At 45.5% G+C, this 27591-nt stretch overlaps 1 protein-coding gene across 1 annotated transcript in view; it reads right to left on the bottom strand.

Moving 5' to 3' along the window:
- PAPPA (pappalysin 1) overlaps positions 1 to 27591 on the bottom strand; it is a 231910-nt gene that overhangs the window by 155923 nt on the left and 48396 nt on the right. The window contains exons 3-6 of the mRNA XM_083485697.1: positions 20552 to 20697; positions 10860 to 11153; positions 8393 to 8585; positions 1626 to 1747 (exon numbers count right to left, since the gene is read on the bottom strand). Coding sequence (XP_083341823.1) covers positions 1626 to 1747; positions 8393 to 8585; positions 10860 to 11153; positions 20552 to 20697 — 755 coding nt within the window. The remainder of the gene's footprint in view (positions 1 to 1625; positions 1748 to 8392; positions 8586 to 10859; positions 11154 to 20551; positions 20698 to 27591) is intronic.

The following is a 27591-nucleotide window of genomic DNA, read 5'->3' as shown; positions in this document are numbered from 1 at the left end:
CGCTGATCTTCTTCCAAGAAGTGAAAGCTTCATTTGGTTCACTGGATGCTCCAAGCTTAGACCATGTGGCGTAAGCAAGCCATCTTTGTGTTTCTATACAAATAATTTATAGACTCCTATCCTTATACTTAAGGTATATTACCTGTCTTTTCTTGCTGCCATATGGAAAAGTACATGAATCTGACCTTTGAAGAGTTTGTAAACCTTTTTTAACTTACCAAACATGTGGTTTCTTTCTATGCTAAGGGAAGTGGGGAGCTTTGGAAACGACTTGGAAGGGGATATTTTAAAGGTCTAATAGCCTAGAATCCCATGTTTTACTTTGCTGCATATTTTGTTTTTTTAAAATCTCTACCGGGGCTCTCTCACCAAAGAATACTTGCTCCAAACCTGTATCTAGACATACAGAGAATTGTTTTATTTTACCATATCTAGTATCCCCCCCCCTTCTAAACCAAATCTAACCAATAATTCCTGCACTGCAGGGGTTTGGACTAAATTACCTTTGATGTCCCTTCCAACTCTACAATAGAGAGTCCTACTAGGCTGGGAGGTTTTGGAGAAACTTGCTAAATATGTGCGTGAAGCTTAAAAACCCCCAGTTAAAAGCAGGGGAACCTTCAACAGTTTAGTAAAGTAAGCAACAAGTGGAAAACCTCTAAAATACGGCAGTCACAAAACTTTCCTGACTTTCTGAAAGCAGCAGCTGTTCAAATCAAACAATGGTGGGGGTGCTAATTATATTACATATGGGCCAAAATCCTCTCCCCATACACTTTAATAGGAGACATAAAGGTAAAGGTAAAGGGACCCCTGACAATTAAGTGCAGTTGCGAACGACTCTGGGGTTGCGGCGCTCATCTCGCTTTACAGGTCGAGGGGGCTGGCGTTTGTCCGCAGACAGTTCTTCCAGGTCATGTGGCCAACATGACAAAGCCGCTTCTGGCGAAACCAGACCAGCACACGGAAACGCCGTTTACCTTCCCACTGGAGTGGTACCTATTTATCTACTTGCACTTTGACCTGCTTTTGAACTGCTAGGTTGGCAGGAGCTGGGACCGAGCAACAGGAGCTCACCCCTTCGCAGGGATTCGAACCGCTGACCGGTAAAAGTGTGAGATGAAATTTTGACATACCTTGAATATTATTTAGCAATGGGCAGTACACACACAACCCTGTATTTCAGTTTGGACATAGAAATGACTTGTCAGTTATGCTTATTTACATCTGTGCATGTGTGTGTGTGTGGGGGGGGTAACCTTCCTTCCCTGACAACTTTACATTCATAATGTAGGTTGCACTATATTAAACTGATTTAAGAATCTCGCTGAGAGTCCTGGACACTAATCTTGGCTCAAACAAAACAAAGTAAACATCACCACTGCTTCGTGTCTGGGCAGCAATGGTCCTTGTCTCATGAGACAGTCAAGAACTACCGTATAAGCAAGGCAAATTTGTGCCCCAAACCTTCTAATTATGAATTTCTCTGCTATCATTCGAACTATATTATTTTTTCATTTTTCTTGTTCTCTTGCTTGGTCTTCTCTTCCTTCCTCCTCCACTGTTGTCACAACCACCCTCCACTTTGCTTCTTGTCCATTTCCCTTCCCCCAGAGTGAGGTCACCTTCTGCTTCACGGGGACTCCAGTGTCCGGATGGGTCACATGGCATCGGTGATGAGGCTCTGAATGCATACTGCACAAGGGTCCTGCCTTCCACGCAGAGATCACAGGCTGATCCCACTTCTCTAGGAGGCCAGGAAATAAAAGAAAGAAAGAAAACGCACCAACTTAGTAACAGTTGAATTCAATGGAATAAAATGGGACAAGATAACAAGTTGAAGATCGCTTAATCCTCCCACCTCGCCTCTTGATATGGCACACCAGAGAAAGAGGCAGAAAAGATGCAATTTGCCCTTCCATATAAATTTCTCTGTGCCTGGAATCCAACTTCCCCCAGCGCAGCCAGTGCTGAGAGATGATGGGAGCTGTAGTCCAGCAGCAACTAGAGAGCTTCTAGTTACACACTCCTAGTATTATGGTCATGTGTACCTTGGGGTGGGCCCTAACCAGGACTGCCCTGTAAACCAAGGTTTGCAAGCTTCTTTTAACCCTATGCCTGCACCTTTGGTGCTCGTTAGCTTTCTAAAAAAAATATTAAATTGGGGCATATCTGATACCAATCCCAGGTAAGTTAGGTTCCCTCCACTAGAAAGCATCAGTCATACCTTTCTGGACATGCTCTTAAAGAACTGCAAAACAAGTTTTGGTTTCATCAAGCAATTTGCCTCCAAACACACATTTGGAAAGGAAACCTCAAGCTCATTAAAGGAATTGCCTTTCCATTCAAAGCATGGAGACTTGAAGTGCAACTTCGAAAATGAGAGGAATGGGGTATATTTCACTACTTTGGAAGCTCTGGGTCCCTTCCTTATGCGCTAGAGATGCAGGCATTTGCAAGGGAAATTAAAAGCCAGCAAGCCAGTCACATGAATGTCCAAGAGGGCTTCCCAATCGCCTCCTTAGATCAAGAAGTTTGTACTGCACAAATCACTGCCATTGTGGAAGAATTAAAGAGATAGCGATCGCTGGAACTGCGGAAATGACAGCCACCTGGGTGATGGAGAGCGTCTCTCTTGCTCAAATGGGACTCCGCAGTCACGCCCGTCAAAAATATCTGCCTGCGTCAGTCCGGTGCATATTGAGTAATTGCAATGGCTGGGGATAACGAGATTAAAAACTGCTTTGATGCAGTCAGGAAACGAATGGGTTGGGGGGGGGAGTCTTCTGTTTCTGCTCCTTTTTCATATTTATTTGAATCCAAGAAAATGCTTCATTATGACAAGTGGTGAGTATGATGTGAACAGCAGCACCATCAGGTCATTTTTGATTCTGTACATAATAATAATAATAATAATAATAATAATAATAATAATAATAATAAATTTTATTTATATCCCGCCCTCCTCAGCTGAGCCGGGCTCAGGGCGGCTAACAACAATCAAATAAACAATCAAATAATAACACATTCTAAAAATATTTCATTATAAAAATTAGTTAAAATCAAATTGATGGCAACCGATTAAACAAAATTCTGTGCAGGTTGCCAGAGGAGGGAGTCAGGCTGCACCCTGACCAAAGGCCTGGTGGAACAACTCTGTCTTGCAGGCCCTGCGGAAAGATGTCAGGTCCCGCAGGGCCCTAGTCTCTTGTGACAGAGCATTCCACCAGGTTGGAGCCGCAGCCGAGAAGGCCCTGGCTCTAGTTGAGGCCAGCCTAACCTCTCTGAGGCCTGGGACCTTGAGGGTGTTATTATTTGCAGACCGTAGGTTTCTCTGTGGGGCATACCAGGAGAGGCGGTCCCGTAGGTACGAGGGTCCTAGGCCGTATAGGGCTTTAAAGGTTAAAACCAGCACCTTAAACCTGATCCTGTACTCCACCGGGAGCCAGTGCAGCTGGTATAGTACCGGATGAATGTGATCTCGCAGCGAAGACCCCATAAGGAGTCTCGCCGCGGCATTCTGCACCCGCTGGAGTTTCTGGGTCAGTCTCAAGGGCAGCCCCACGTAGAGCGAGTTACAATAATCCAGTCTGGAGGTGACCGTCACATGGATCACAGTGGCTAGGTCAGGGCGAGAGAGATAAGGACCTAAACTTAATGGACCTAAACTTAATGGACCTAAACTCCCAACCCCCCACTTCCACCCCATTTACATGACAACATCCGTGACTCCACATCAAATTTTAGTAAGCCCATCTGGCCATGCTGAGGACCCTCCTGTTCATTCTGGAGAATGGGGCCCTGGGCACCTGCCCCAAACGGCTGCCCGTGCAGCATGTGGGGAAATGCATAAACTTCAAGGCCTCCATGGGTGTCTCTGCATGCTCAACTTGATAATCTATTACATATAGCCATTATCAAGTCTGCTCCAGTATTTACTTGTGCTTACTTGGTAGCCCAAGTTCACATTCATTTTAAGACTCTAGAATACAACACCTGCTTTCTGAGAGCATCTGTGCAGTGTCTCACCTCCTGCTACCAGCTTAGTTCATTATAATAATAGAACTGTAGAGTTAGAAGAGACCCTGAGGATCAGCTAGTCCAACCCCCCTGCGATGCAGGGATCCTGCCCACAGCTGTCCCTGAGTGGGCTCAAAACATCAACCTTCTGTCTAACAGCCAGATGCACTGACCCATTGCACCACAGAGATTCAGGGCTTTAGAGCAGAGGTCATCAAATTAAGGCCTGCGGGATGGATACGGCTCACCGGGCTTGTTAATCCAGCCCATGAACTTTGCGGACCATGCCACCCACTCAGTCAGTCTCTGAGCTATACAGGTGCGGCACAGAGACCTTGCCACACGGAGACTGACTTCTGTGACGTGGCATGGGTTTTGATTGGCTGCAGGAAGCCAATCAAAAGCCACAGATGCCTCTGGGTACTGCCCCTTCCTTCCCGCTAAGGTGGCCAAGCGGGAGGAAGCGGCCGAGCAGGAAGGAAGCGGAAGCAGCGCAGAGGCTGCCTCTGTCGCCCAGGCCAGCACCATGGGCTCTGTGCCCTGCTGAGACAGAGGACGCCAATGCTGTTGAAGACGAGGCAGTGTTGGCAGCTGTGGCATGAGTGGCATAGGTGGGGGGCCTTTCAGGTGGTGGGGTGCTTTCGGGAGGCATTGGGTCTGGCCCCACAGAAGGTCTGAGGGACAGTGGACCGGCCCCACTCCTGAAAAAGTTTGCTGACCCCTGCTTTAGAGCATCAGACCTGGGGGGACAAATGTGGCCCTCCAGGCCTCTATATCTAGACCTCAGAACTCTCTCCAGGTAACACATCTTGCTAGCCCTGCTTTGTACCCCAAGTAGTCTTGCTTGGCTGGAATGTGTCCCTGAGTTCTGAGAATTCCCTTCTGGGCAACTTTCCAAGGACCACACGCCAGTGGTAGATGGGGCCAGATGAAAGCAAGTGCAACAATGAATGTAATTCTACCTCTGTACAGCAGACTACTTTCTAGACACACTTACACGTACTTTTCTGAGCAGCATCATGTGAGGGAGGTTCCCTGCTACACTCCCTGACTTTGGAAACCTTGCAAGTTACTGGAGGAGAGGGACCGTGAACAACATCATGTTTCTAGGATCAGTGTGTCCCTCGTTATTTCTGCTCTCGCCAGTGCAATCTTATTATATTTCTCGTACAGAAATGTTGGTTTTATTGTTCTATTGTAAATATTGTTATTAATGTTTTTACATTTCTACCTTTTTAATTGTGTTAAACCATTTAGGGTAATGGTAAAGGGACCCCTGACCATTAGGTACAGTCGTGACCGACTCTGGGGTTGTGGTGCTCATTTTGCTTTATTGGCTGAGGGAGCCAGCATACAGCTTTCGGGTCATGTGGCCAGCATGACTAAGCCGCTTCTGGCGAACCAGAGCAGCACACAGAAATGCCGTTTACCTTCCCGCCGGAGCAGTACCTATTTATCTACTTGTACTGGTGTGCTTTCAAAGTGCTAGGTTGGCAGGAGCAGGGACCAAGCAATGGGAGCTCACCCCGTCGCGGGGATTCGAACCGCCGACCTTCTGATCGGCAAGTCCTAGACTCTGTGGTTTAACCCACAGTGCCACCCCTGTCCCTGTTAAACTATTTACTTGTTATTAAATTGTTATTGCAATGGTGTTAGTGTTGTGATCTATTCCTGGATTCTTTGCCATAGCTGTTTTGAACATGATTCTTTTCATGGAAAGGCAGCATGCAAATAAAAATATTGCATTGGGATGTCCTCCATCGGGGCAAGCAAGAGGCATGACCGGAGTTCTGAGCTAAGCAAAAGAACACCCAAGGAGGGAATGAAGTAGGGTTGGTGTGAGGCAGGGCCTGAGGAGAGTTTGGAGGGCTACATAGAGAGAGCATTCCACTGTCTTAGATCAGCAATAAAGCAACAGGAACTGACCAAGGCATCAATTATTAATTCAGAACAAGAGTCTGAGGAATTTCCCTGTTCTGCCTTTAAAATAAAATAAAAAAAATCTCGGTAAGATTTATTTATCCTAGGCTTGAGAAACTGAGAAAATGATGACATAACTACTGGACAATGTCTTCTTAGATATCCACAAGTTATGCCAATTCCATACTACTGAAACCCCAATGGAAGGGTTTGTCAAAGAAATCTAGTGTTGACTTAGGGTATGATCACTGTGTTATGAAATCCTAGATCGAACAGGCCAGCCATTGTGTGTTACTTAAGTACGAACTAGCCAGGGGTTATTAAAAACATACTGATTGAGGTTGAAGACGTATGTCAGAGAGACGTATTTTGTTACATAACAATTAACCTTGTATCAGTATGTTTTTAATAGGCAGATGGAATTTATTTAACATACAATAACTGCTTTATGAAATATAAATTAAATACATATTGCAAGAACTTAATTTACCCTTTTAGAAAGAGAGAGAAAAGATGGTGGCGGTGGGGAGTAGTGGTGAAGGCAGGGAAAACCAAAGGCCACTTCAGACATAAAGGATTGTATTAAGCTAAGATCCACTCAGAGGAAACCTACTAAAATTAATGTGCCTAGCTTAGTCATATAAATCAATTTCAATGAATCTACTCTAGCACTGGGCACAACCCAAGGTCTTTTTCTCATATGAATGATTCCAAGCATTTCCTTGGGACTCTGCAGTTCAATCATGAATACTGCATAGTCCATATAGGAGGGGTTGCCAATGGCATCTAGGGGTGCTAGTGTGTGTGCCCCAGTACTGTCTGTGCCTCCCACAAAAGGTCTCCAAAAAGGTCACTTAAGAATCCATATCAGCTTCTCCTGCATCAAATCCCCTCACCACCACTTAGAGATGTCCACATTTTATTGGATGCCAGGACTGGACACCTCTAAGTGAAGGGTGACAGTGACTGACACAAATGTGTCTTAGCCCATTGATGGGGCAGCTGATTGGGGAGTGGGCATGCCCTTACCATTCTGTTCCTCTTTGTCTGCTCTTTTTCTTTTTCTTTTTACACTTTCTCAAAATTCCAAATGTGTCCACTGACACCCTCCTCCCCCTGCAACAAAAGTTGGTAATCCCTGTGATAGCATGGTAGGGATAGAGAAGCATCCTGAACGTTGACTGAAATAGGATTGTGCTTATCTGAGTGCCCAGCTTAAGCACTCACCAAAGGACCAAGAGCCTATCTCTATGGCTTCCCTCCATGACCCCTGCTGGCAGGGCCACCATCCCAGCAGAAATGGACACAAATAGAATCACATCCCTGCTGGGAATCTGGACGCGTGTGCTGTCACCTCTGTTTCCTTCCCTGCTGCCACAAGGCAGGGGATCAAGTGAAGGAAGCAGAGTAATTAAGAGAAGCCTGATGGCTTAAGGCCAATGGTCCATCTAGTCCAGCATTTGTTCTCGCAGTGGCCGACCAGATGCCTGTGGGAAACTCACAAGCAGGATTCAAGCACAAGAGCCTTCTCTCCTCCTGCTGTTTCCAGCAACTGATATTCAGTCACCATGCCTCTGTCAGAGGAGGTAGAACATAGCCATCGTGGCTAATAGCCATTTGATAGCCTTGTCCTCCATGAATCTGTGTAATTCTCTTTTAAAGCCATCAGAGTTGGTGGCAATCACTGCCTCTTATAAGGGAGAAAGAAAAAGGCGAACTGTCAGAGGCAGCAGCTTGAAGCTGGGGCCAAACAGGCTCTCCCCACAGCTAAGTTGCAGCAGGTTCTGAGGTAGGCCCTGCTAGTCTAGAAGCTATTTTATTTTATATTTGTTTGTTTGTTTGTTTGTTTTATGGTCCACTTTTTCTCTCTGAGGAAACCAAAGTAGCACACATGGTTCTCCCCTTTCTCATTTTAATCCCACAATAGCTCTGTGTGGCAGATTAGGCAGAGAGAGAGACATTGAGTAGCCCAAGGTTACCCAGTGAGCTTCATGGCCAAGTGAGGATCTGAACCCTGGTCTCCCAGGTCCTAGTCCAACACTCTAACTGCTACACCATGTGAGGTAATCATATAGGCACCTGTAGACTTTGCATTTGGAATGGAATTATGTATTTACTTGCCCCACGCCTGACGTCATATATATATTGTCAAGCAAAGGGCAGGAGGGCATGGCTTGCAGGGAAGAAACAGCCAAATTAAGATGCTTCCTAGACCTACTTAGACCAGTGGGCCAGATAAACCTCTCCCCACCCCCGATCCCAGAAACTCGCAAAAAAGACAGTGTCTTCTTTTCTCAGGGAGAAAAGAAAGAGAACTGGGGATTTTAGCCCAGTTATATGAGCCCCCCAACTATAACCTTAACCTGAACAACTAATTGCTTCTCCACTGCCATTTACCATCCCCATCTTTCAAAGTCAGTCAAACAGGTGTGCATTGTCCCCACCAATTCACCTTTCAAAGAAGTGCCTGTCTATGGGTGGAAACCACTCCAGGGTGATGAAGGTCCCCATTCGGTCCACGATCTGTGGTGTGATAGCGATGGGGGCAGGCTTCTTGACAGGTTGCCAGCTCTGATACACAAGGTCCAGGTAGCAGTGCATCCTTGCCACCTGGTTGGGTGTGAAGGAGTTGGTGCAGTCATCGTCTGAGGGGATAAGGCAGGGTGGAAACAAGTCACACAGTGTTGCACATGTGAAAGAGAGGAGAGAGGGGGTGGGAGGGGGGAAGAGTTAAATAAAAAAGAGTTAAACTGTGAACATGGCTGCTCTATAAGCTCTCCTGGGTAACATTGCATGCTTCCCTGGCATTCTACAACAAAGAGCTGACCAGTAGCAGCCTCAACTGAAGAAAGGAAAAATAAGAGAAAGAAAAATTAAATACTGGACCACAAGACTTATTTATCCTTTCTCTTTACCTCCTAGTGATCTGGAAGGGAAATTTCAGAGCAAATTAGAGGCACTGCTCACAAAGCCCTTCATTTAAATGCAGGATAGACAATCTGTGGTCCTCCAGATATTGTACAACACCAACTCCCATCAGCACCAAGCTAGTATGGCCAATGGTCAGGGATGCCAGGAGGTTGTAGTCCAGCAACATCTTGAAGTCAATGAGAGCCCTAACCCTAATTTAAACACATCTGCTGCCAATCACACAATATGAGATGGGAGGGTCCAATCAAAAGTATTGGGATGATGGGAGGAAAGCCCTCCTTGTAAGTGCCACATGACTTCTTGTAGCCTTGCGCACTTCATGCATTTCTCTCAGCTGAGTTTACCTAAAGGAATGTAGCTTGGATAGGTAGAAAAGTGGGGCGAGGGAAGTGGACAAGCTTCTGGATGAAGAAGAGACTTATGATCATTCATCCACACATCCCTTTGCTCGACGAATTAGAAAGCCCTTGCTTTATTCATTCTTCTTTTGTTCTAAAAGGTGCTGAATTCAGATGGGCAGGCATAAACCAGAACATGTAGTCATCAGTGCTACTGCTGCAAAGTCAGAAACCCGGGCAAGAGAGGTTGGCATGACCCTATACTAGGTGGGGAATGGCAAATTTTAATTTCCTTCAGATTCTCACTTTTCCAATCTTAAATTCAGTTCTCATTGTTAATCATATTAGTGTCCTGATTTTTTAAAAATTAAAAAAACCTAATGAAAATGCATCAACATCTTAGTGTACATTTCTCCTAATAAACACATTTTATATGCCATTTTCCCCAGTTTAATGCACATGTGTATGTTATTATCACCAATATATGTATTTTTAAACTTTAGTACATGCATTTTGACTTGGCTGGAGAATTGCATTGCAAAATGAGAAGGGTGAATTTTGAAGGAAGGCTGCTTTTCGGTTTGTGCATTTATTATTTATTTTATTTTATTTTTTACTGTACTTCACCAAAAGATTTCAAGCAGTTCACAAGATAAAAATGTAAGACCAAAGCACAGATAAGTAGCTAAAACAGAAACAACAAAATAATAACCTCCCGCAAACACGTTAATTATTTTTTTAAAAAAAACTGCTCTTACCCATTTTCTTTGAGTCAAACTATTTGGCCCTGAATATTCAGCTGATGAACAGTTTTTGATGGATACAGCTTTTATTCCCCTTAAAATTGGCTTGGACCAATGATTAAATACCCTGTAAGTATTCAATATAATTTTTCCCAAACAGATAGTAGCCTGTGCGGTCCTGTTTGGTCATCACTGTCTTGGCCACTGGGACAAATAAAGGCACTCACTTGCATCTTGTTCTGTGGGAAGACTGACTTTGCTTAGAGAACATTTTCTTATAGCTGCCCTGGGTAAAAGTGGCAAGGCTCAAAAGGAGCAGGACAGGCCTCATCCCAGGTCCGTCCCCCCATATGCTCCCGCTCCACGGTATCTCTGGAGGCCTTCCTCTCCAGTTAATCTATTCTCCATTCAGCAGCAACCATGTGCTCCCCAGTAGCCCCCTTCCTCTCTTCCATCTCCACAGTCCAAGGCCAAGGCCCACTGCTGCAGTTGCAGGATACAAACCTCTGACTACCCCCACATACTGCATTGTTTTGGAAAGTGTGAATTAGTTAGGTTCACCTCTAAATGCAAACTTTTTCAAGTTTCTCCTCATCTCTATCCTATACTTGCCTAAGTCAGAATTAAGTCTCAATGTTTTCAGTGGAGATTATTTCCTAGTAAGTACGTTTAGAACACATGTGCTATCAACATTTTTGAAGCCCAGCTGATCAAATGAAACATAATTGCACTGGTTCTCTGTCTCACATGTTCTAGAAAGTGCTTAACTGACTGGCATCAACCTGAACATGTAAGTTTCACCTTTGCTGCAAAAAACTGAAGCCTGAATAAGTAACTCTAAAGCTTGCTATCAACATTTTGAAAAAGGCCAACTCTAGTAGAAAGCTAGGAAGGGAGGGCAGAGTACCTGTGTAGCTCATAAAATTGTTAAATGGAGTGTCCTGGAAGCTACGGAAACCACACATATCATTCCCAGGGGCTGGATCACCACAGGTCTTGTGTTTTGGAGCTGGATTTGTGTCATGGCAGAGGTCACCAGTCTCAAAGGAAGGTTCTGTTTCCATGCATGGATCATTGCAGGAGAGGATCTCGGAGATTCCTCGGAAGACGTGGTAGAGCCCCAGACTGTGCCCTATTTCATGGATCATTGTATGGGTGTGTCCCGCTATGCCATAGAAGGAAGGATTCAGCACAATTCCCCCTGTAAAGAAAGAGAGATAGTTGTTTTTATACTCATATATGCAGAAACATCATGTGATGGCTGTTTCCCATTGGGGCTGGTAGAGTGGAAGGTGGGGAAGACAATGGGAGGTGGAGCCACAGCCGATGACAGACAGAGCCAGTCCCTGAATGGCTGTATGCAAAAAGACAGGCAGCTGGGGCCTTACTGGGGTTGGTGAGGCAGTGCTACTTTTGCCCTCATGGTCCAGAACACCAATGAGGAAAGGTTTATGGAGTTGGGTATGTTTAGCCTGGAGGTGATTAAGATGTGGCTATGATAATCATGCTCAAATATTTGAAGGGCTGTCAGAATAATAGTGGAGCAAATTTCATTTTTGTTGTGCAAGAGACCAGGAACTGAAATAATGGACCCACAAATTATAAAAAGCGGGATTATGACTAAGCATTAGGAAGAACTTCTTGATGGTACAAGCTGTTCAACAGTAGGGCAGACGGACTTGAAAGGTGACGCAATCTCCTTCATGGAAGGTTTATAAGCAGAGGTTGCATGGCCAACTATGACCTTTGAAGTCCCTTCCACCCCTATGATTCCCTGTGATGAAATCATTCAAGCGCTATGATTCATATGCTATGATTCATTATTTACGCACTATGATTCATACACTATGATTCCAGCTCTATAATTCTGTGATAGCAGGCGAGCAGGAGCAGAACTCAGTGAAGGACCACCAATAAATGGCTTTCAAAGGGGGTTGGGCAAATTCATGGAGAAGGTAAGTCTCTCAAAGGTTATTAGTCAATATGATTATACAGTGGTACCTCGGGTTACAGACGCTTCAGGTTACAGACTCCTCTAACCCAGAAATAGTACCTCGGGTTAAGAACTTTGCTTCAGGATGAAAACAGAAATTGCGCGGCGGCAGCGTGGCGGCAGCAGGAGGCTCCATTAGCTAAAGTGATACCTCAGGTTAAGAACAGTTTCAGGTTAAGAACGGACCTCTGGAACAAATTAAGTTCTTAAACCGAGGTACCTCTGTATAAACATAAGAGGAGCCTGGCTGGATCAGAACAAAGGTCCATCTAGGCCAGCATCTTGTTCTCACAGTGGCCACACAGATGCCTCAGTGAAAAGCCCACAAACAGGACCTGAATGAAACAGTCTCTCCCCATTTGTGATTACCATCAACTGGTATGCAGAGCACACCGCTTCCATCAGTGGAGAGAGAACATAGTCATGGTGTTCAGAGAAAGTATATTTTCACTGAATGCTAGTTGCTGGGGCATAAACAACAGGGGAGGGCTATGAGCTTCACACTCTCCCTGTGGACTTCCCAGATGCATCTGGTTGGTCACTGATGGGAGAAAAATTCCTAGACTACATGGACATTTGGTGTGATCTAACAGGGCTCTTATTATGTTCTTCTGTGGGCAAGCAAAACAAGGCAGATTTATCTTAGGATAAGTCATCCCCAGTGCTATTTTTCTAGAAAAAGAGGTGCTGGAACTCACTATGAATGCCTCCTTTATTCTCTTAAATGGCAATGGCACCCACCTGAAAGATACCGGAACTGAGTTCTGGTGAGTGCCATCTGGGGGGGAAAGCCCTAGCATGCCCATTAATTTTAGTGTTACAACTGTGCTAGATGAGACTCAGAAGTGCCATGATCACTCCCTTATTTGGTTTGTAAAAATAATAATGGCAACAGCTGCAAGAGAATTCAATTCAAGAAAAGGTGGTCATTGGGGTGGGCCTTTTTAAACCTTATCTCCAGCACCATTTTCTCAATCCACTTTACTGCCCCACCCTCCCAAAGCTGCTATTGGGAAAAACCCTGCAGGCGTCATATGAGCAACCTGTAAATGTCCCTGCATGGGGCAAATAGGGACTTTGTGGGAGGTTTACCATTGGAAAAATTGCATAAGCCATTAGGTGAAAAGCTGTGTTGGGGTGGGGGGAAGGAATGCTTTAATCAATAATAAGTTAGCAACCAGCAGGAGTCAAACTTAGCTCATTGCAGCTTCTCATTACAGAAGCGCCGAATTGCAACCCGCACGTGTGCAGACGCGGGTTGCAAACACTGCAGGTTGCGAACGCGCATCCCGCACGGATCAAGTTCGCAACCCGAGTGTCCACTGTATAGTGTGCAGATCAAGGGAAGTAATAGTACAACTCTATTCTGCCTTGGTCAGACTACACCTGGAATACTGTGTCCAGTTCCAGACACCACAATTTAAGAAGGATGTTGACAAGCTGGAATGTGTGCAGAGGAGGGCAAGCAAGATGATCATGGGACTGGAAACTAAGCCTAATGAGAAAGTGTTAAAGGAGCTGGGTATGTTTAGCCTGGAAAAGAGGACACTGAGAGGAGATATGATAGCCATCTCAAGGGCTGTCCCATGGAAGATGGAGCAAGCGTGGTCTTTTTCCCCGCTCTGGAGGGTAGGATTCAAACCAATGGCTGCAAGTTACAAGAAAGCAGATTCCGACTAAACATTAGGAAGAAATTTCTGACAGTAAGAGTTCTTCTAAAGTAAAACAGTCTCCCTTGGGAGGTGTGGACTCTCCTCTCTCTGAGGTTTTTAAGAAGAGATTGGATGGCCACCTGTCATGGATGGTTTAGTTGGTATTCGTGCATTGCAGGGATTGGACTAGATCACCCTTGGGGTCTCTTCCAACTCCACAATTCTATGATTCTATTATAAGTATACATTAAAACAACAGAGACAGTGTTTTGCCAGGTACTAGAAAACACAGACTTCTCAGATAAAGGATTGGTGGATCTGTCAATATAAGCTTCTCATTTTTCGAGCCGTAAGAACATCAGAATGTAAGAGAAGCCAGCTCAATCTGTCCAATAGCTCATCTAGTCCAGAATGCTATGATTCCATTACACCTTTGAATAGGGAAAATGAACAGTTGACAACCGCGAGGAGGAGGAGGACAGTCAAGGGACTCTAGTGGTCAACAATGAGGTCCTTGCTGAGGTGTGAGCCTTCACAGGTGCCCAATGTGCTGTTCCTTTGGTGCTGCCACTAGACAGTGTGTGTGAATGAATAGCAGCAAGAGAGAATCCATGTTGATTATTTTGCTGCAAACCCATCTCAAAGCTTATCTCCCTACCATTCCTCCCCACCCCATCACTAGATATATTGGAAAAACACTCCCTAAGTGAGGAGATAAAAATCACAATACAGGCTGGCTCAATTTCATCAGGGCTTAAGGCAACTGTGCAGGTTGCTTGATTTTCTTATTTATTCCTTTTTCAGACCCCCCCTTCTTTTGGTGGAGGTTATGTATATTTTTCACAGCTGTCAAGAGTCTAAATCAATTGCAATCTCCCCACCAAAAAGATAGTTTCCCTCGACCAGATGATCTATATTCCAAAGCTAAGATCCGGACAGTGGTGCATATTTCATCTTATTTTTTCTTATTAAATACATATTGGATTTATAGAAAGAAAAAGAGTATAGAAAGATTAAACAGCAAAGTTCTTGCTGAAGGAGAAAAGGTGGGCAGTGAGGGCTTTTAAAACAGGAAATTAATTTTTTCACCTTCTGCCTTATGGGGGGGGGGATGAGTCAACTTCAGACTGTCCACTGATTATATTTTATTGTGATGATTACTCTTGCACTCATTTTTATATAGAAAAACCCCCCAAAGAAACTGAATCCAAGGTACTAAAAGATGCTGCTTTGGACCATTAAGAGATTAGTTGAAATCAAGAGAAGAGACAGTGGAAAATACCTATGACTGGTCCAGCAGGAGGTGCTACAGGAGAGTACAACACCAATTAGCCAAAAAAATCTAGTTATCTGAATTAAAAAAGCCTGCTTCTGTTCCCAAGCTGCTTGTCAGCCCTTCAGCTCTCCCGTTCAAGCTCATCTCTCTCTGTGTGTTTGTGCTTCTACATACAAAGCACCTTATACCAAGTCAGCCCACTGGTCCAGCTGGACCAGCTGGCTCAGAATTGTCTATTTTGCTGGAACAGTGATTCCTTAGAGTCTAAGGAAGAGGTCTTCCACTTCTCCTTTCATGACATTCTTTTGACTCTCCCAAGCATCTCTCAAACTCACCTCTTTCTCTTCTCCCAAATAAAGTGTTGTGGTTCGAGGACCCGACCCCCGCAATGTGAAATGAATATGCAAGGACACGTGATATAAGGTTAATGGGCAAGGATAGGCCACACCTTTATTGATTACAGTAGTGAAAAGGTATTGGCTTAGGCATTGGATGTCTAAAACAAGGGGATTTATTCACCAGTAGGTGGAGTCTGTTGATACTAATCCAACTATAGGCTCTCCCCTGATGTCACCGAGGGTCGTGACATGGCCTCCCGCCAAGCAGGCATCGGACAGAGTACACGACCGCCAGATTCCTTTAACGGAATACCCAAAAATTGAAGGCATAGGCGATGGCCACACCTAGCCCTTCCACACACCACAACACATTATTCCAATGCCTAACCTACCCACCAATACCACAAAAGTTGTGACGATTGCTACGAGGTAGGCAAAAAAAACAAAAAGCCTAATGCCAAATGGAAAAATTCCTACCAGGCCCCCTGGACAACCAGGGCGACCAACCTAAGGTCCATAGCAAGGCCAATGAACTAAGACCCTGAGCTCAAAGGGAGTGGAGGGTAGGTGACTTGCGATGAGACGACGGCGAAGAATGAGGCCGAGGAGAGGCTGGCGCCGCAGCAAAAGGCTGCTGTACACGCCCCCTCAGAGGCACCTGGTTGGGTGCTGGCCGAGGGGCGTGGGCCCCAGCCAGGTGAGAGGAGGAGGCAGGGGGCTAACGCCCCCTGCTAGGGGCAGAGCTCGGGCTCCCGCCCACAACCACTCCCCTCTCTTCCAGGGGAGTCAGACCACAGGTCCAACTAATGCAGTCAGACCACAGGTCCAACTAATGCAGTATTGTCTATGCCGTTGGGACAATGGCTCCCCAAAGTCTTTCATTCATTTGTCAAGCCCTCTCCCTCTCTCCCCTCACTCCCTGTTGGTACAAATGAAGCATCTTACACTGAATCTGACCACTGGTCCAACAAGCTCAACATTATGTACTCTGCTGGGGGAGTGGTTCCCCAGCACCCTCCTCATACTCCTGTCTCTGAATTTGTCTCTTTCCATGTGAAGCAGCTTCTACTGACGCAGATCACTGGTCCACCCATGCCAGTATTGGGCTCATCCACGCTTACTTTTTGCCCCATACTTTCTAGGCATGGGCCCTTGCTTTCCCAGTCCACGTCCCAATGCTTTTTCTTTCTTTTTTTTGTGGCCCATCACTTCCCCCTTGCTCTTTAACGCTGAAATTGCCATTTGTTCTGATTCAGCAGTAAACAGCAGGTTTTTATAGAGAAAGTGTCCAGGGCAAAACAACAACAAAAAACAAGCACTTGGGCACGGACCTGGAAATCGTAGACCTGTGCATAGAAATGTGGAGCAAAGCTAAGTGTGGATGAGCCCATGGTCCCCCGAAATCTCAGGCTGAAGTCTTCTTCATCTCCCGATATCTGATGTTCCCTTATCACTGAGCTATGGCCATTAAGAAGAGAAGAGACTGCCTTACACTGAACCAGAACCATTGGTCCCTCTAGCTCAGGATTGTCTGCACAGACTGACAGTGGCTTTCCAGGGTTCTAGATGTGGCTCTCTCCTAGCCCTACCTGGAGACGCTAGAGATTGGATCTAGAACCTTCTGCATGCAAAGCAGGTACTCTAACATTGACCTACATCACTCCTTTTTAGTTCTACAAACTTAATACCTACTCCTGAAGACAATGCTTCTGAAAGAGCAAAGGCCAAAACAAAAAGCCCTCCTCCACACTTGCAGGTGATTAATTGGGGGCATATTTATGGCTGATTTTCAGAGAGGTAAGATTCAAGGATGTGATGGGGCAGGTGGGGGGAGGTAATCACACCACCTGCTTGCAGAGTTCCTTCTGGTGGCCCACATCCTCTCCGCCTTCCAATACATCCCAACTGACAGAAGCAGCTGCCAGAGAGATGCTACATCTAGCCTTCACCAGAAGGACCTTGGTAAAGCGAGAAAATGCAGATGCTGGAAGGATCCCTGGAAGTGACAAGTCAGCAGCAGAGCATATGCCCTTGCTGCCAGGGGTGGGCTTGTGGGGCTCCCCCAAGGGAGGCATGGAGGATACCACCCCATGCACCACAGTCCAAGGGAGGAGAGGAGCAGGAAAGCTGCCACCCACTCTCCTCCTGCCCTCCGTGGGCAGGGCAGGCCTGACCTGGCAGCAGAGCAGCTGCAGCCATGCGCAAGGCACCCTGCAACTGAAGATAGTGGGCAGCATTGTTGCTGCCCACTCTCCTGCTCTCCTCCCCTAGGTCAGGCATGAACAAGAAGGCACAGCTCCTTCTTGCACAGAGCCAGGCTCCAATGAAGGCATCTGTTTGTATCCCCTCACAAAATTGCACCCAGGGCCACAGCCCCCATGTACCCCTATGCTATGCCTCTGTGACTGGTGCTCTGCCTCTGATGTTTGCCCAGGTGGGGGCCAGCTTCTCTTTCATACCCAGGCAAAAATGAGAGTTTCTTTTATTCCTGGTTTAGTGCTTTAGTGCATTACTGAAAATGCAGGAAGCATAATAATACATAGCATGAAAGGAGTTGTGTTGCGGCTGATGAGTTAGTGTAAGGCGCTGGTAGCGTCCTATGTTCCTAAGTCAGACTATTGGTACATCTAGCTCAGTATTGACTATGCTGAAAAGCAGTGGCTATCCAGGGTGTCTCTCTCTGCCCTATCTGGAGCTGCTGGTGATTGAACATGGGACCTTCTGCAGGCAAAGCAGATGCTCCACCACTGAACAATGACCCATCCCTCAGGACTGAGAGAAGCTGTGGCTTGAGCCACTGCCAGTCAGTGTAGGCAGCACTGAGCTAGGTGGACCAATGGTTTGCCTTTGCATAAAGCGGATTCCTATGTTTGTCCCATCATCCCTGATCACTGACCCAATATGCTTTTTCTAAGTTAATCAGCATGCGCTGAAGCTTACTTAGCCTTTCCCCCCACCACCACTGGAGGCAGTATGGTGTAGTGCTTAGAGTTCTGGACCAGAACTTGGGAGAGCAGGGTTCTAATGCCCACTCAGCTATGAAGCTGATTACCATACAGGGTTGGGAATTATATAAAAGCAGGCTATAAATAATTCAGAAGGATTTATCTCTATCCTCCTTAATACAGTCATTTTTGCAGTCTTTCCTTAGCTGCCTATAGTCATCAGCAGTGACCCTGTGATACCACCTGTAAAGGGATTTTTCAACATTAAGCATGGATGCTATATCACTTGATGGGTCTAAATATTGTAAGCCAGCTGTTGTGAGTGAGGGTTCCAGACCATTCCTCACCACCTCCAGAAGCCGCCATCATGTCATTCATCATGCCATTCCCAGGGGCTTTGGAGAGGGAAGGAGGGAGAGAGAGAGAGAGAGAGGAGAATATGCCCAAAGGCCCTCTGGAGATGGTGAGTTTTCCTCACCCCCAAATTGTTAACCCTCTGAAAATTGGTTAAAACCACTCCCCTGCCATTTCTCCACCCACAAACTGCACCCACAAACTGGCCCTATCTGGCTGTTTCCCCCACCATGAAACTCCAGGTGACATCCATTAGGGGTTTCCAGTGATGAAACAAAGGGCATATAGCCAGGAATTTTGCCTGAGGTGAAGCCTCCTGAGGACACCACTGAGGCTCTTAGTCAACCAACTAGCTTCTCCAATATGGACACATATCCTCAAACCCTAACTTAGTTAAGGACATGCCTTCTCACCTAGTTCCAACTTCCACCTAGCAGTCTATGACTGTCCATGATTGGCTGCTCCCACCTTACAGCCTGACATACAGCTCTTCAGGGACACCCAGTTGGGACAAGGAAATCAGTTGCCTGCATTGCGAGCAACAATTGTGAGGTTAATAAGTCACAGTGTTACATCTCCCCCACTAAAATAACTGTTCCCTCACTCAAAAACCTTTGCAAATTCCACATGTGGAGAAGATGCCCTCAGAAGCAACTTCTTTGAAAAAGGTGAAATACTTTTGTCTTGACATCATTTGAGAAATACTGTAAAGTGTTTGGGGTTTATAATCTAATATTTCCTGGTTGTAAGCCAGGAAGCAAGGAATGGTGAATATTGTTTTGAGATATATATATATATATATATATATCCTCTGTTCCAGTAACAAGAAGCCGAAAGCACCAGCCTGAAGATGACGAGTGAGACCTCGTCGAAACGTCGCCTAGACACCCCAACTCTTACACGGGAAGACACCCGAAGACACCAAAACCTGCATATATATATATATATATATATATATATATATATATATATAAAATTATTATTATTATTATTATTCGGTGGGCTACTTAAGACCCACGCGGGTGGTGCTGTGGGTAAAACCTCAGTGCCTAGGACTTGCCAATCGCATGGTCGGCGGTTTGAATCCCCGCGGCGGGGTGAGCTCCCATCTTTCGGTCCCAGCTCCTGCCCACCTAGCAGTTCGAAAGCACCCTTAAGTGCAAGTAGATAAATAGCTACCGCCTTATAGCGGGAAGGCAAACGGCGTTTCCATGTGCTGCGCTGGTGCTGGCTCGCCAGAGCAGCTTCGTCACGTTGGCCACATGACCCGGAAGTGTCTTTGGACAGCGCTGGCTCCCAGCCTCTTAAGCGAGATGGGCGCGCAACCCCAGAGTCGGACACGACTGGCCCGTATGGGCAGGGGTACCTTTACCTTTACCTTACTTAAGACTATGACTGCAAATGATAAGAAATCAGGATAAAGGTTAACAGCATCCTGTCCTTTCTTTGCCACAAGGAGCAGTCCACAGGGAGGAGATTCTCCCTTTTCAAGGTCTGCCTCTTCAGTTGCCGAGAATAACAGGTGGGGAACGCATTGCTGTTGTGCTCAAGCGCTGCTTGTGGGCTTCCCATGGGCATCCAGTTGGGCAAGGAAAGGATGCTGCATTAAATGAGCCTCTGACCTGATCTAGCAGGACCCTGCTTAAGTTCATAGGGAGATGATTTGGCTACTTATCCCAGCTATAGCAATGCTTGGACCAGATAACTGCAATGCTGGGACTCCCAACCTGAGACTCATGGGCTAAGGGCCCAAAGATCTACAAGAGAACCCACCAGGCTTTCTAATTCTAATTCTCTTGCATTGGCTGTATCATTTCTCTCCCCTAAGGGCATATAATTGGCCAACATGAGAATGGAACGCTGGACGAGACTGGGCCATTGACCTGGACTTTTCTAATGTTCTAATGCATAACAGTAAGAAAGGCCTGTTGCCTTTGCCGTCTACCTATGAGCTTCCCAGAGCCATCAGGCTGACCACTGTGAGAACAGGATGTTGTTTGACCTGATACTGTGGAGCTCTTCTGGTGAACCAATGACTTACCCAGGTGTACCAAAGCTTCCTTGTCCCACGGCCAGGTAGCTACACCTGCCAACTCTTCTTCAGAGCTGTTAGCAAAGAAGATGTTGAGATGTGTTGAGCCATCCAGTTGGAGCCTGTTCTTAAGTTCTTTGACGTCTAAATAAGCTCTGCAACAGAAAGAAAGATGAGAAAATATCACATAAATGAGAAGCGACCCCCTCAAAACAGACAAAAGTCTCATAATATGAGCTAACATCAGAATGGGTATTGGGCTGGTGTAGAATTGTGAGACCCTCTCCCCATCTTTTTTTTCCCTTTGGGAAGATTCAGCAACCATAAGGCTACATTTTGACCAGAATGGGAGTGCCAGTGGGAATGATGAAGAATCACCCATAGAGGACCCACAGTGTTTCCAGGTTCAAATCACCCTATACCTTTCAGCTGTGGGACCTTGAATCTCACTGAAGAGGTAAATCTGTACTTGAGCTACAAATTGAATGCTCTGGTATTTTAAAGGAAGGAAGGAAGGAAGGAAGGAAGGAAGGAAAACACTTTCACAAAGAGTCTAGTTTATCAGGAAGAAGAGACGCAAGCTAAAATTATCCCAGGCATGCTGCTGTTTATGGAACGTTAAAAACAAACAAATTTTATTTATTTATTTAAAAGGATGGAGGAGAATCTAGTCATGTATAAGCCTGCCCTGATCTGATGTGACTGTGAGCCAAGGGCTAATGTGTGATTACTGACAGTCCTGCCCACAATCACTTGGAGTAAGCTAACTGAGACCTATTTCTTATTGCATAATGACTATAGGCACTATACCACTTCAGAATGCAACCAGCGGCTCAGATCACTGACTCATTTGGGAAATTGCCATCTCATAAATGTAAAGATGACTCAGCCTGGGGGGATCCCCCTTTGCTCCTAGCTCAGTCTTTGTGCATTAGCTCACTAAGACTACCTGGGTCCCTAAAACCACTTCCTGATGTTCTGTGAATGCATGCAGTGGATGGCATAGGGATCACGTTCGTGCTCCCTGACTTGCCCTGAACTCCACAGGCTCATCTTATTATCTGAATAGAGTTAATGTGCGTGTTTCTCAGTGTTAAGTGGTAATATTGCAAAACACAGCCTTCCCAGCTAAAAGGACAGAGCTCACATCAGTGCAGGTGTGTGAATGAAGATGTTGTTCAGGCACCCTACACCAACCTAGTGCCCTCCAGCCAGTATGTGCAATGTGGGAAATTAAAACTGCTTTATGTTCTAACAATGTCCTACGATATAGCATCAACTTCAGGGCACCCACAATGCACTAGAGCAGGGTGGGGAACCTCAGAACCTGGGGGCTATCCTGACTTCTCTATCTGGCTTTCAGAACTTTCACCAAGCCATAAACCTCACTTTTCCCGCTTTGCACACTCCTCCTTGTTAGTTTCTGCCAGACTGGAATGTGTCATTGAACTCTGGTAATGCCTTTTGCTTGCCCAGATGGAGCATAGAGACTGACCTATTGTACTGGTCAATGACCATAATAAAGATTTGTGGTGGTGGTGGTTGACCTATTGTACAAAGGTAAATCTTTACATGCATTGCTCCTCCCCCTTTCCCCCTAGCCCCACCCACCCTTGGCATGTGGTCCTTAGAATGCAGCCATCAGGGAAGAGGGTTCCCTGCCCAAATGTAACGCTACATTAGGAGGCATGGTGGGAAATTAAAATGGCAGCTTGCTACAGTGGTGCCTCGCAAGATGAAATTAATTCGTTCTGAGAGTTTTTTCGTCTAGCGAATTTTTTGTCTTGTGAAGCACGGTGTCGGGAAAGTTTTGGAAAAGCTTCAAAAATCACCAAAAACCTCAAAAAAGGTTACCACACCGCGTTCTATGAGTTGCTCCTCGAAGTCAAGTCGCAACTGTATTAACGGTGTTAAGAAAAAGGAAACAAACTTGCAAAAAACGCAAGACGTTTTCGTCTTGCGAAGCAAGCCCATAGGGAAATTCGTCTTGCGAAGCAGCTCAAAAACCGCAAAACCCTTTCGTCTAGCGAGTTTTTCGTCTTGTGAGGCATTCGTCTTGCAGGGCACCACTGTATTAGGCAGTGGTTGTTTGACCCAGGGCAGAGGTCAGCAGTTGGCCCTATCAGGGCTGGGGCAATGTGCTGATGGGAGCATATCATGGGCACAAAGCCCCAATCCCCATCCTTCAATGCATTCATTGCTAAGTGTGTAATGGGGTCAGCTCTTTGGGGCTGCCTACATCTCACTCCCTTCTCTGCTGCTAAATGCATTGTGTTCTAACACTTGGACACACACACAAAAAAGGGGGGGGGAGCAACATAGCCATTGCTATTTCCACATCCCTGCTCAATGAAAAATCCCCACTTGGTCGAACATGGAAATTCAGCACAAGAATTCAAAATGTGATCAACATGCAGCTGAGCCCTCACTCTTAGTTCTGTAAGGTAACAGTGCATTTTGAAACCTCAGTAGAGGTGAAACCAAGACTCAAATTACTGGGGAAGGGGGGGAGAGGCAAGGAGGGAGGGGAGGGAAGCCCCCCCCTCTCATGCCTTTGGAGACAGCTCTCTTAGCAACTGCTTTTAGAAAGCTACAGAGGGGGTGATTTGGCTCAACTTAGAGGGAGTCATGACCCATAGATTTTATTAAGGATCCTCCCACCCCCATAATAATAATAATAGAAGCGGATAAAACACGTATCCAGAAAGTCAAAGCTAGTTTTAGGGGCACAAGGACATCAACCTGTCATTCCTCTCTTGATGCCTCATTAGCAACGCAGACAAGCACCTCATGGGAGACTGCTGAGGGTATCAGATACTCTGTGCTCAGACTCAAGAAGCGTGTGGCACCAACAGGAGCCCATCAAACTCTCACAATGAACTGCTGTTGTTTTGCATCGCATAATGTAACAACAATGATAAATGCAGCTTAATACTCACTTGCCATTTAAAGAGCCTCTGGAAACAAACAAAAAATATTTCCGTTTTATTTTTGGCGCCTGTTAAAGATGTTCCTACAAGCCTTCTAAATTAAAATCTTTACCCCAGTTAGTAACTGTATTAGACTTGCAGTTTAAAACCACAACAGCACATATATAAACTGCATTTTTTCCAGAATTTTTTTTTATTTTTTCACAATATAATAAAATTATATCTAGAACCAATGAAGTAAAAAAGAAAGAAAGAGAAAAAAGAAAAGAGAGGAGAAAGACAATAGAAATAGCATCAAACACACAGCCCCCTATTCTAATTCTACCCTAATCTCCAATCCACATACAAAGAGGTCCCCAGCTCTCACCTGAGAAGTTTTTCCCCTTCCTCAACCTCACACCCTGAGGAAAACCCATTCTTGCCTGTCTCTCATACTGTCTCCCTTTCTTTTCACCATAACCCCTCTGTGTATAACTTCTTTTCTACAACTAACAGTAACAGAGCACTATCAGAAATTAACAATAATAAAAAACAAAGGATAATTATAGATGATATAGATATATAATTGTGCCCTCTGATCCTCGGATGAAGAGTGGTATAGACATTTAATACATTATAATACATAATATATGCAATTGTTTTAACTGTGTGGGTTTTTTTTTAAAAAACACACAACGATTTTCCATTTTAAAAAATTATATTACATATTGCTTCAGGATGCCTCATGAGAAGTGATTCATAAATAAATGATCATAACATCAGAGTAAAAGAGAAATACATTACAATAAAACATATGTAATAACCCATAAAACAGACCTACTTAAATAGAGGCACAATATTCAACAGCAAAAAACAACAACCAATGAACAGCAAAATCATCCTTATCAGTGAAATGTCTAGGACAAGAGATACATTTTACCTGGTGATAAATGTACATTAAGGATAGTGCCAGGTGGATTCCACAAGCAGGGAGTCACCACTGAAAAGGCCCTTTCTTTTGTCACGACCTGCCAAACCTCCCCTGGTAAGAGGCCCCTGGAGTGTCAGTTACAGACTGAGGGGTTTGTGTAGATTGTAGCAGGAAAGTAAATAATCCATTGTCACATAACAACCTCCTCCCAGTGTAGGCACTTCTAACTCACTTTTCATTCCAAGGAGCTCTGGGCGGCAAGCATGTCTCACTCGCCTCACCCCAAATTTATACTCACAGCCCCCCTGTGAGGTAAGACTAAGCTGAGAGATTGTGACTGGGTGACAGCTCTGCCTGAAATCCTGGAAAACAGCTGCCAGCCCGTGTAGTAACTGGCAGTGTATTGAGGTAGATGGACCAATGGTCTGATTCTGAATTAAGGCAGCTTCCTATTTTCCTAGGAGATTCCCATTGAACCATTGTGCAATTTTGCAAATTAAACAAACAAACAAAAACAGGAGAGGGGAAATAAAACAAGCCATTTTTTTAAAAAAAAAAAATCTGGCAAAGTTCCATTTGTCTAGATGAAAAATAAATAAATCCAGAACTATTTCTTCAGAATCTGACACTAAAGCATATTTGTCATGACAAGTTCTGACCCAGAAACTATGCTAGAAATACAGGCTTGCAAAATTCAGGTTGGAAGCCAGGTGTGACAGATTCTGTTTTTAAGCACAATGCCTCTTCCCAGATAGAACACTGTGCAAGACAGCACAATTTCCCAAAGCTTATTTTATTTTTTCCATTTTGTTTTGTTTGAAATGGGGCAACTGGAAAACATACTAATGAAGGGGGCTGCACTCTCTAGGGCAAAAAATTCTCCAAGGATGGGAAACATTTGGATTCTTCCACCTCTCTCTCTTGGCAAGCTGTGCATGTGTTTTCGCCTGTTACACGTGGTGCTCTCATGAACCGTTTGCTCCTCTGTTCCACTGAGCTGGGTTCCTTGAATTCTTTGTGAAAATTCCCTTCCCAGAAGGAAGAGAGACCACGGGAGCTGGCTCAGAACCAGAGGCTTCCATTCATCCCCCCAAGGACTCCCCAATGGAAAACAGACATGCGTTTCCACAATAGAATTATCGTTTCTCTCCTCCCCCTGTCTCTCACAGAAGTCATTGATTTCAAAATATCTCTAGGCTGGGTGTCCCCAAGCCTCCTTCTGCTGAATCATGGAGAAAAGCCATCTCCTCAGGGATATCATTGGTTTTGGGTGGGGGTTGTTTCCAAACATTTATCTTGAGACAAGCAGTCACAGATCTATCCTGAAGGATGAAGCTCTGTGACGATTAAACCAGTTCTCATATCCACTGTCGCCCTGTGCTCTCTGTGACCTGTGACAAACACAGGTTTTTCTGATGATATTTGAGAATTGGCTTTAAAAAAATCTTATAAAGAATGAAAGGAAGAGCTGTTTCCCTGAAGTGTCCATTTGAAACCTCTGCCCATGTTGCGTTCCACCTTCACAGCTTCATCACCAGATGTGGTGTACATGTGAACAATGCAAAAAGAGCCCCTCTGGTTCAACCAATGGACCATTTGATCCAACATCTGGCTGCCCACAGATACCTTCAATAAGGCCTTCATTCTGGCTGCCTAGCACAGAAGTACAGCACTTCAGGCCTGGACATCAACAGCAGCCCTCCATAAATCTCTATCTTACCCTTCCTATCCCACATACCCACTCTCAAGCAACACCCACCAAGATTCTGGCTTCACACCCTCCTTTGAATGTTTTTGCCTTGCTGCACTCTACTAATGTCTCTTGATGACCCAGAAGGGGTGTGTGTGTGTGTGTGTGTGTGTGAGAGAGAGAGAGAGAGAGAGAGAGAGAGAGAGAGAGAGCGCATGTGTAGAAACTAGTCTACTATACAAAAATAAAGTTTACAGTCATTGCTCATATCCCCTTTTGCCTCTGGCCCTGCCTGTTTCTGTCATGTGTACCCTGAAAGATTGCCCAGAAAGGGATGTGTCCCTTGGGTCAAAACATTGTCCACCACCTCTGCCCTCGAACCAGGTATGCAGATGTCTACTGGCTCTGAACAGAGTTTTTAGTTTACTGTCAAGACTAATTACCCTTGACAGGCCTATCTGCCATGAATCTAATGGCAGCTATCATCATCATCAGTGCTTTTTTCTGGCAGTACAGTCATACCTCATGTTACATCCGCTTCATGTTATGTTCTTTCAGGTTACGTCCTGCAGTGACCCGGAAGTACCGGAAAGGGTTACTTCTGGGTTTCACAGCTCATGCAGAAGTGCAAAATGACATCACGCGCATGCGCAGAAGCAGCGAATCGCAACCTGCGCATGTGCAGACATGCCGCTGAGGGTTGTGTTCTTTTCATGTTGCGAACGGGCCTCTGGAACGGATCCCGTTTGCAACCAGAGGTACTACTGTACTTAGTGGTACACAGTGCCATCACCTCCCCCCCCAAAAAAAGAAAATATTGTGATAAGGAGGGTCGGGAGAACAAGCAAGCAACCGTGGCTAAAAGAGGGGTTGCAAAAGGTAGGTTGAAGCAGCAGTGGCAAGAAAAAGAGGGCTCTTGTTCAGAGCTGTAGTTGCCACACTCAGTCAACAGGTTGCACTGTTCCCCTTCTGCTGCCCCCACAATTCATGCTCTCCCCCTGGACGCACTGCCATGTCACGGCCTCGCTGCGCCATGAGCAGCCAGGTAAGCGCGAGCACCACTTCCTTTTCATCTCTGCTCACTCTTTCCATGTCTGTGGGATGGGGGCAGAGGAGTGGAGGAAGGGAGGAAGAAAAGGGGGAGGAGGCAGAAGCCTCTGCTGCTAGTGCCGCCATGCTCCATTCTGTGGTTGGGGCAAGCCGTTGAGTTGAGCACGGAGGGTGTGGCTGGTGGCTGGGAGGAGGGGAAGGGAGAAGAAGGGAGAGGACAGGAGGAGTGGGTGTGAAGAGCAGATGGGGCAAAGTAAGGGGGGAGGTTGAAGAAGGGGGAGGGGTGCACAAAGTGGGGCTTTAATTAATCGAGGGGGGACAGGAGAGAGAGTGCATGTGAGAGAGAGAGGAAAGGCTGGTGGGGGTTGGGGAGAGGATTATGATTAGTACCGGCACTTTTTCTTAGGGAAAAAAGCACTGATTATTATTATTAATACCCCACCTTTTTCCTTGTGGGACTCAAGCACTG

The sequence above is a fragment of the Podarcis liolepis genome (genome assembly GCF_965112155.1).
Source record: "Podarcis liolepis genome assembly, chromosome: Z".
In the NCBI taxonomy this organism is placed as follows: Eukaryota; Metazoa; Chordata; class Lepidosauria; order Squamata; family Lacertidae; genus Podarcis; species Podarcis liolepis.
Note: the sequence above shows the minus strand (reverse complement) of the source record. Positions and strands in the feature narration are given on the sequence as shown.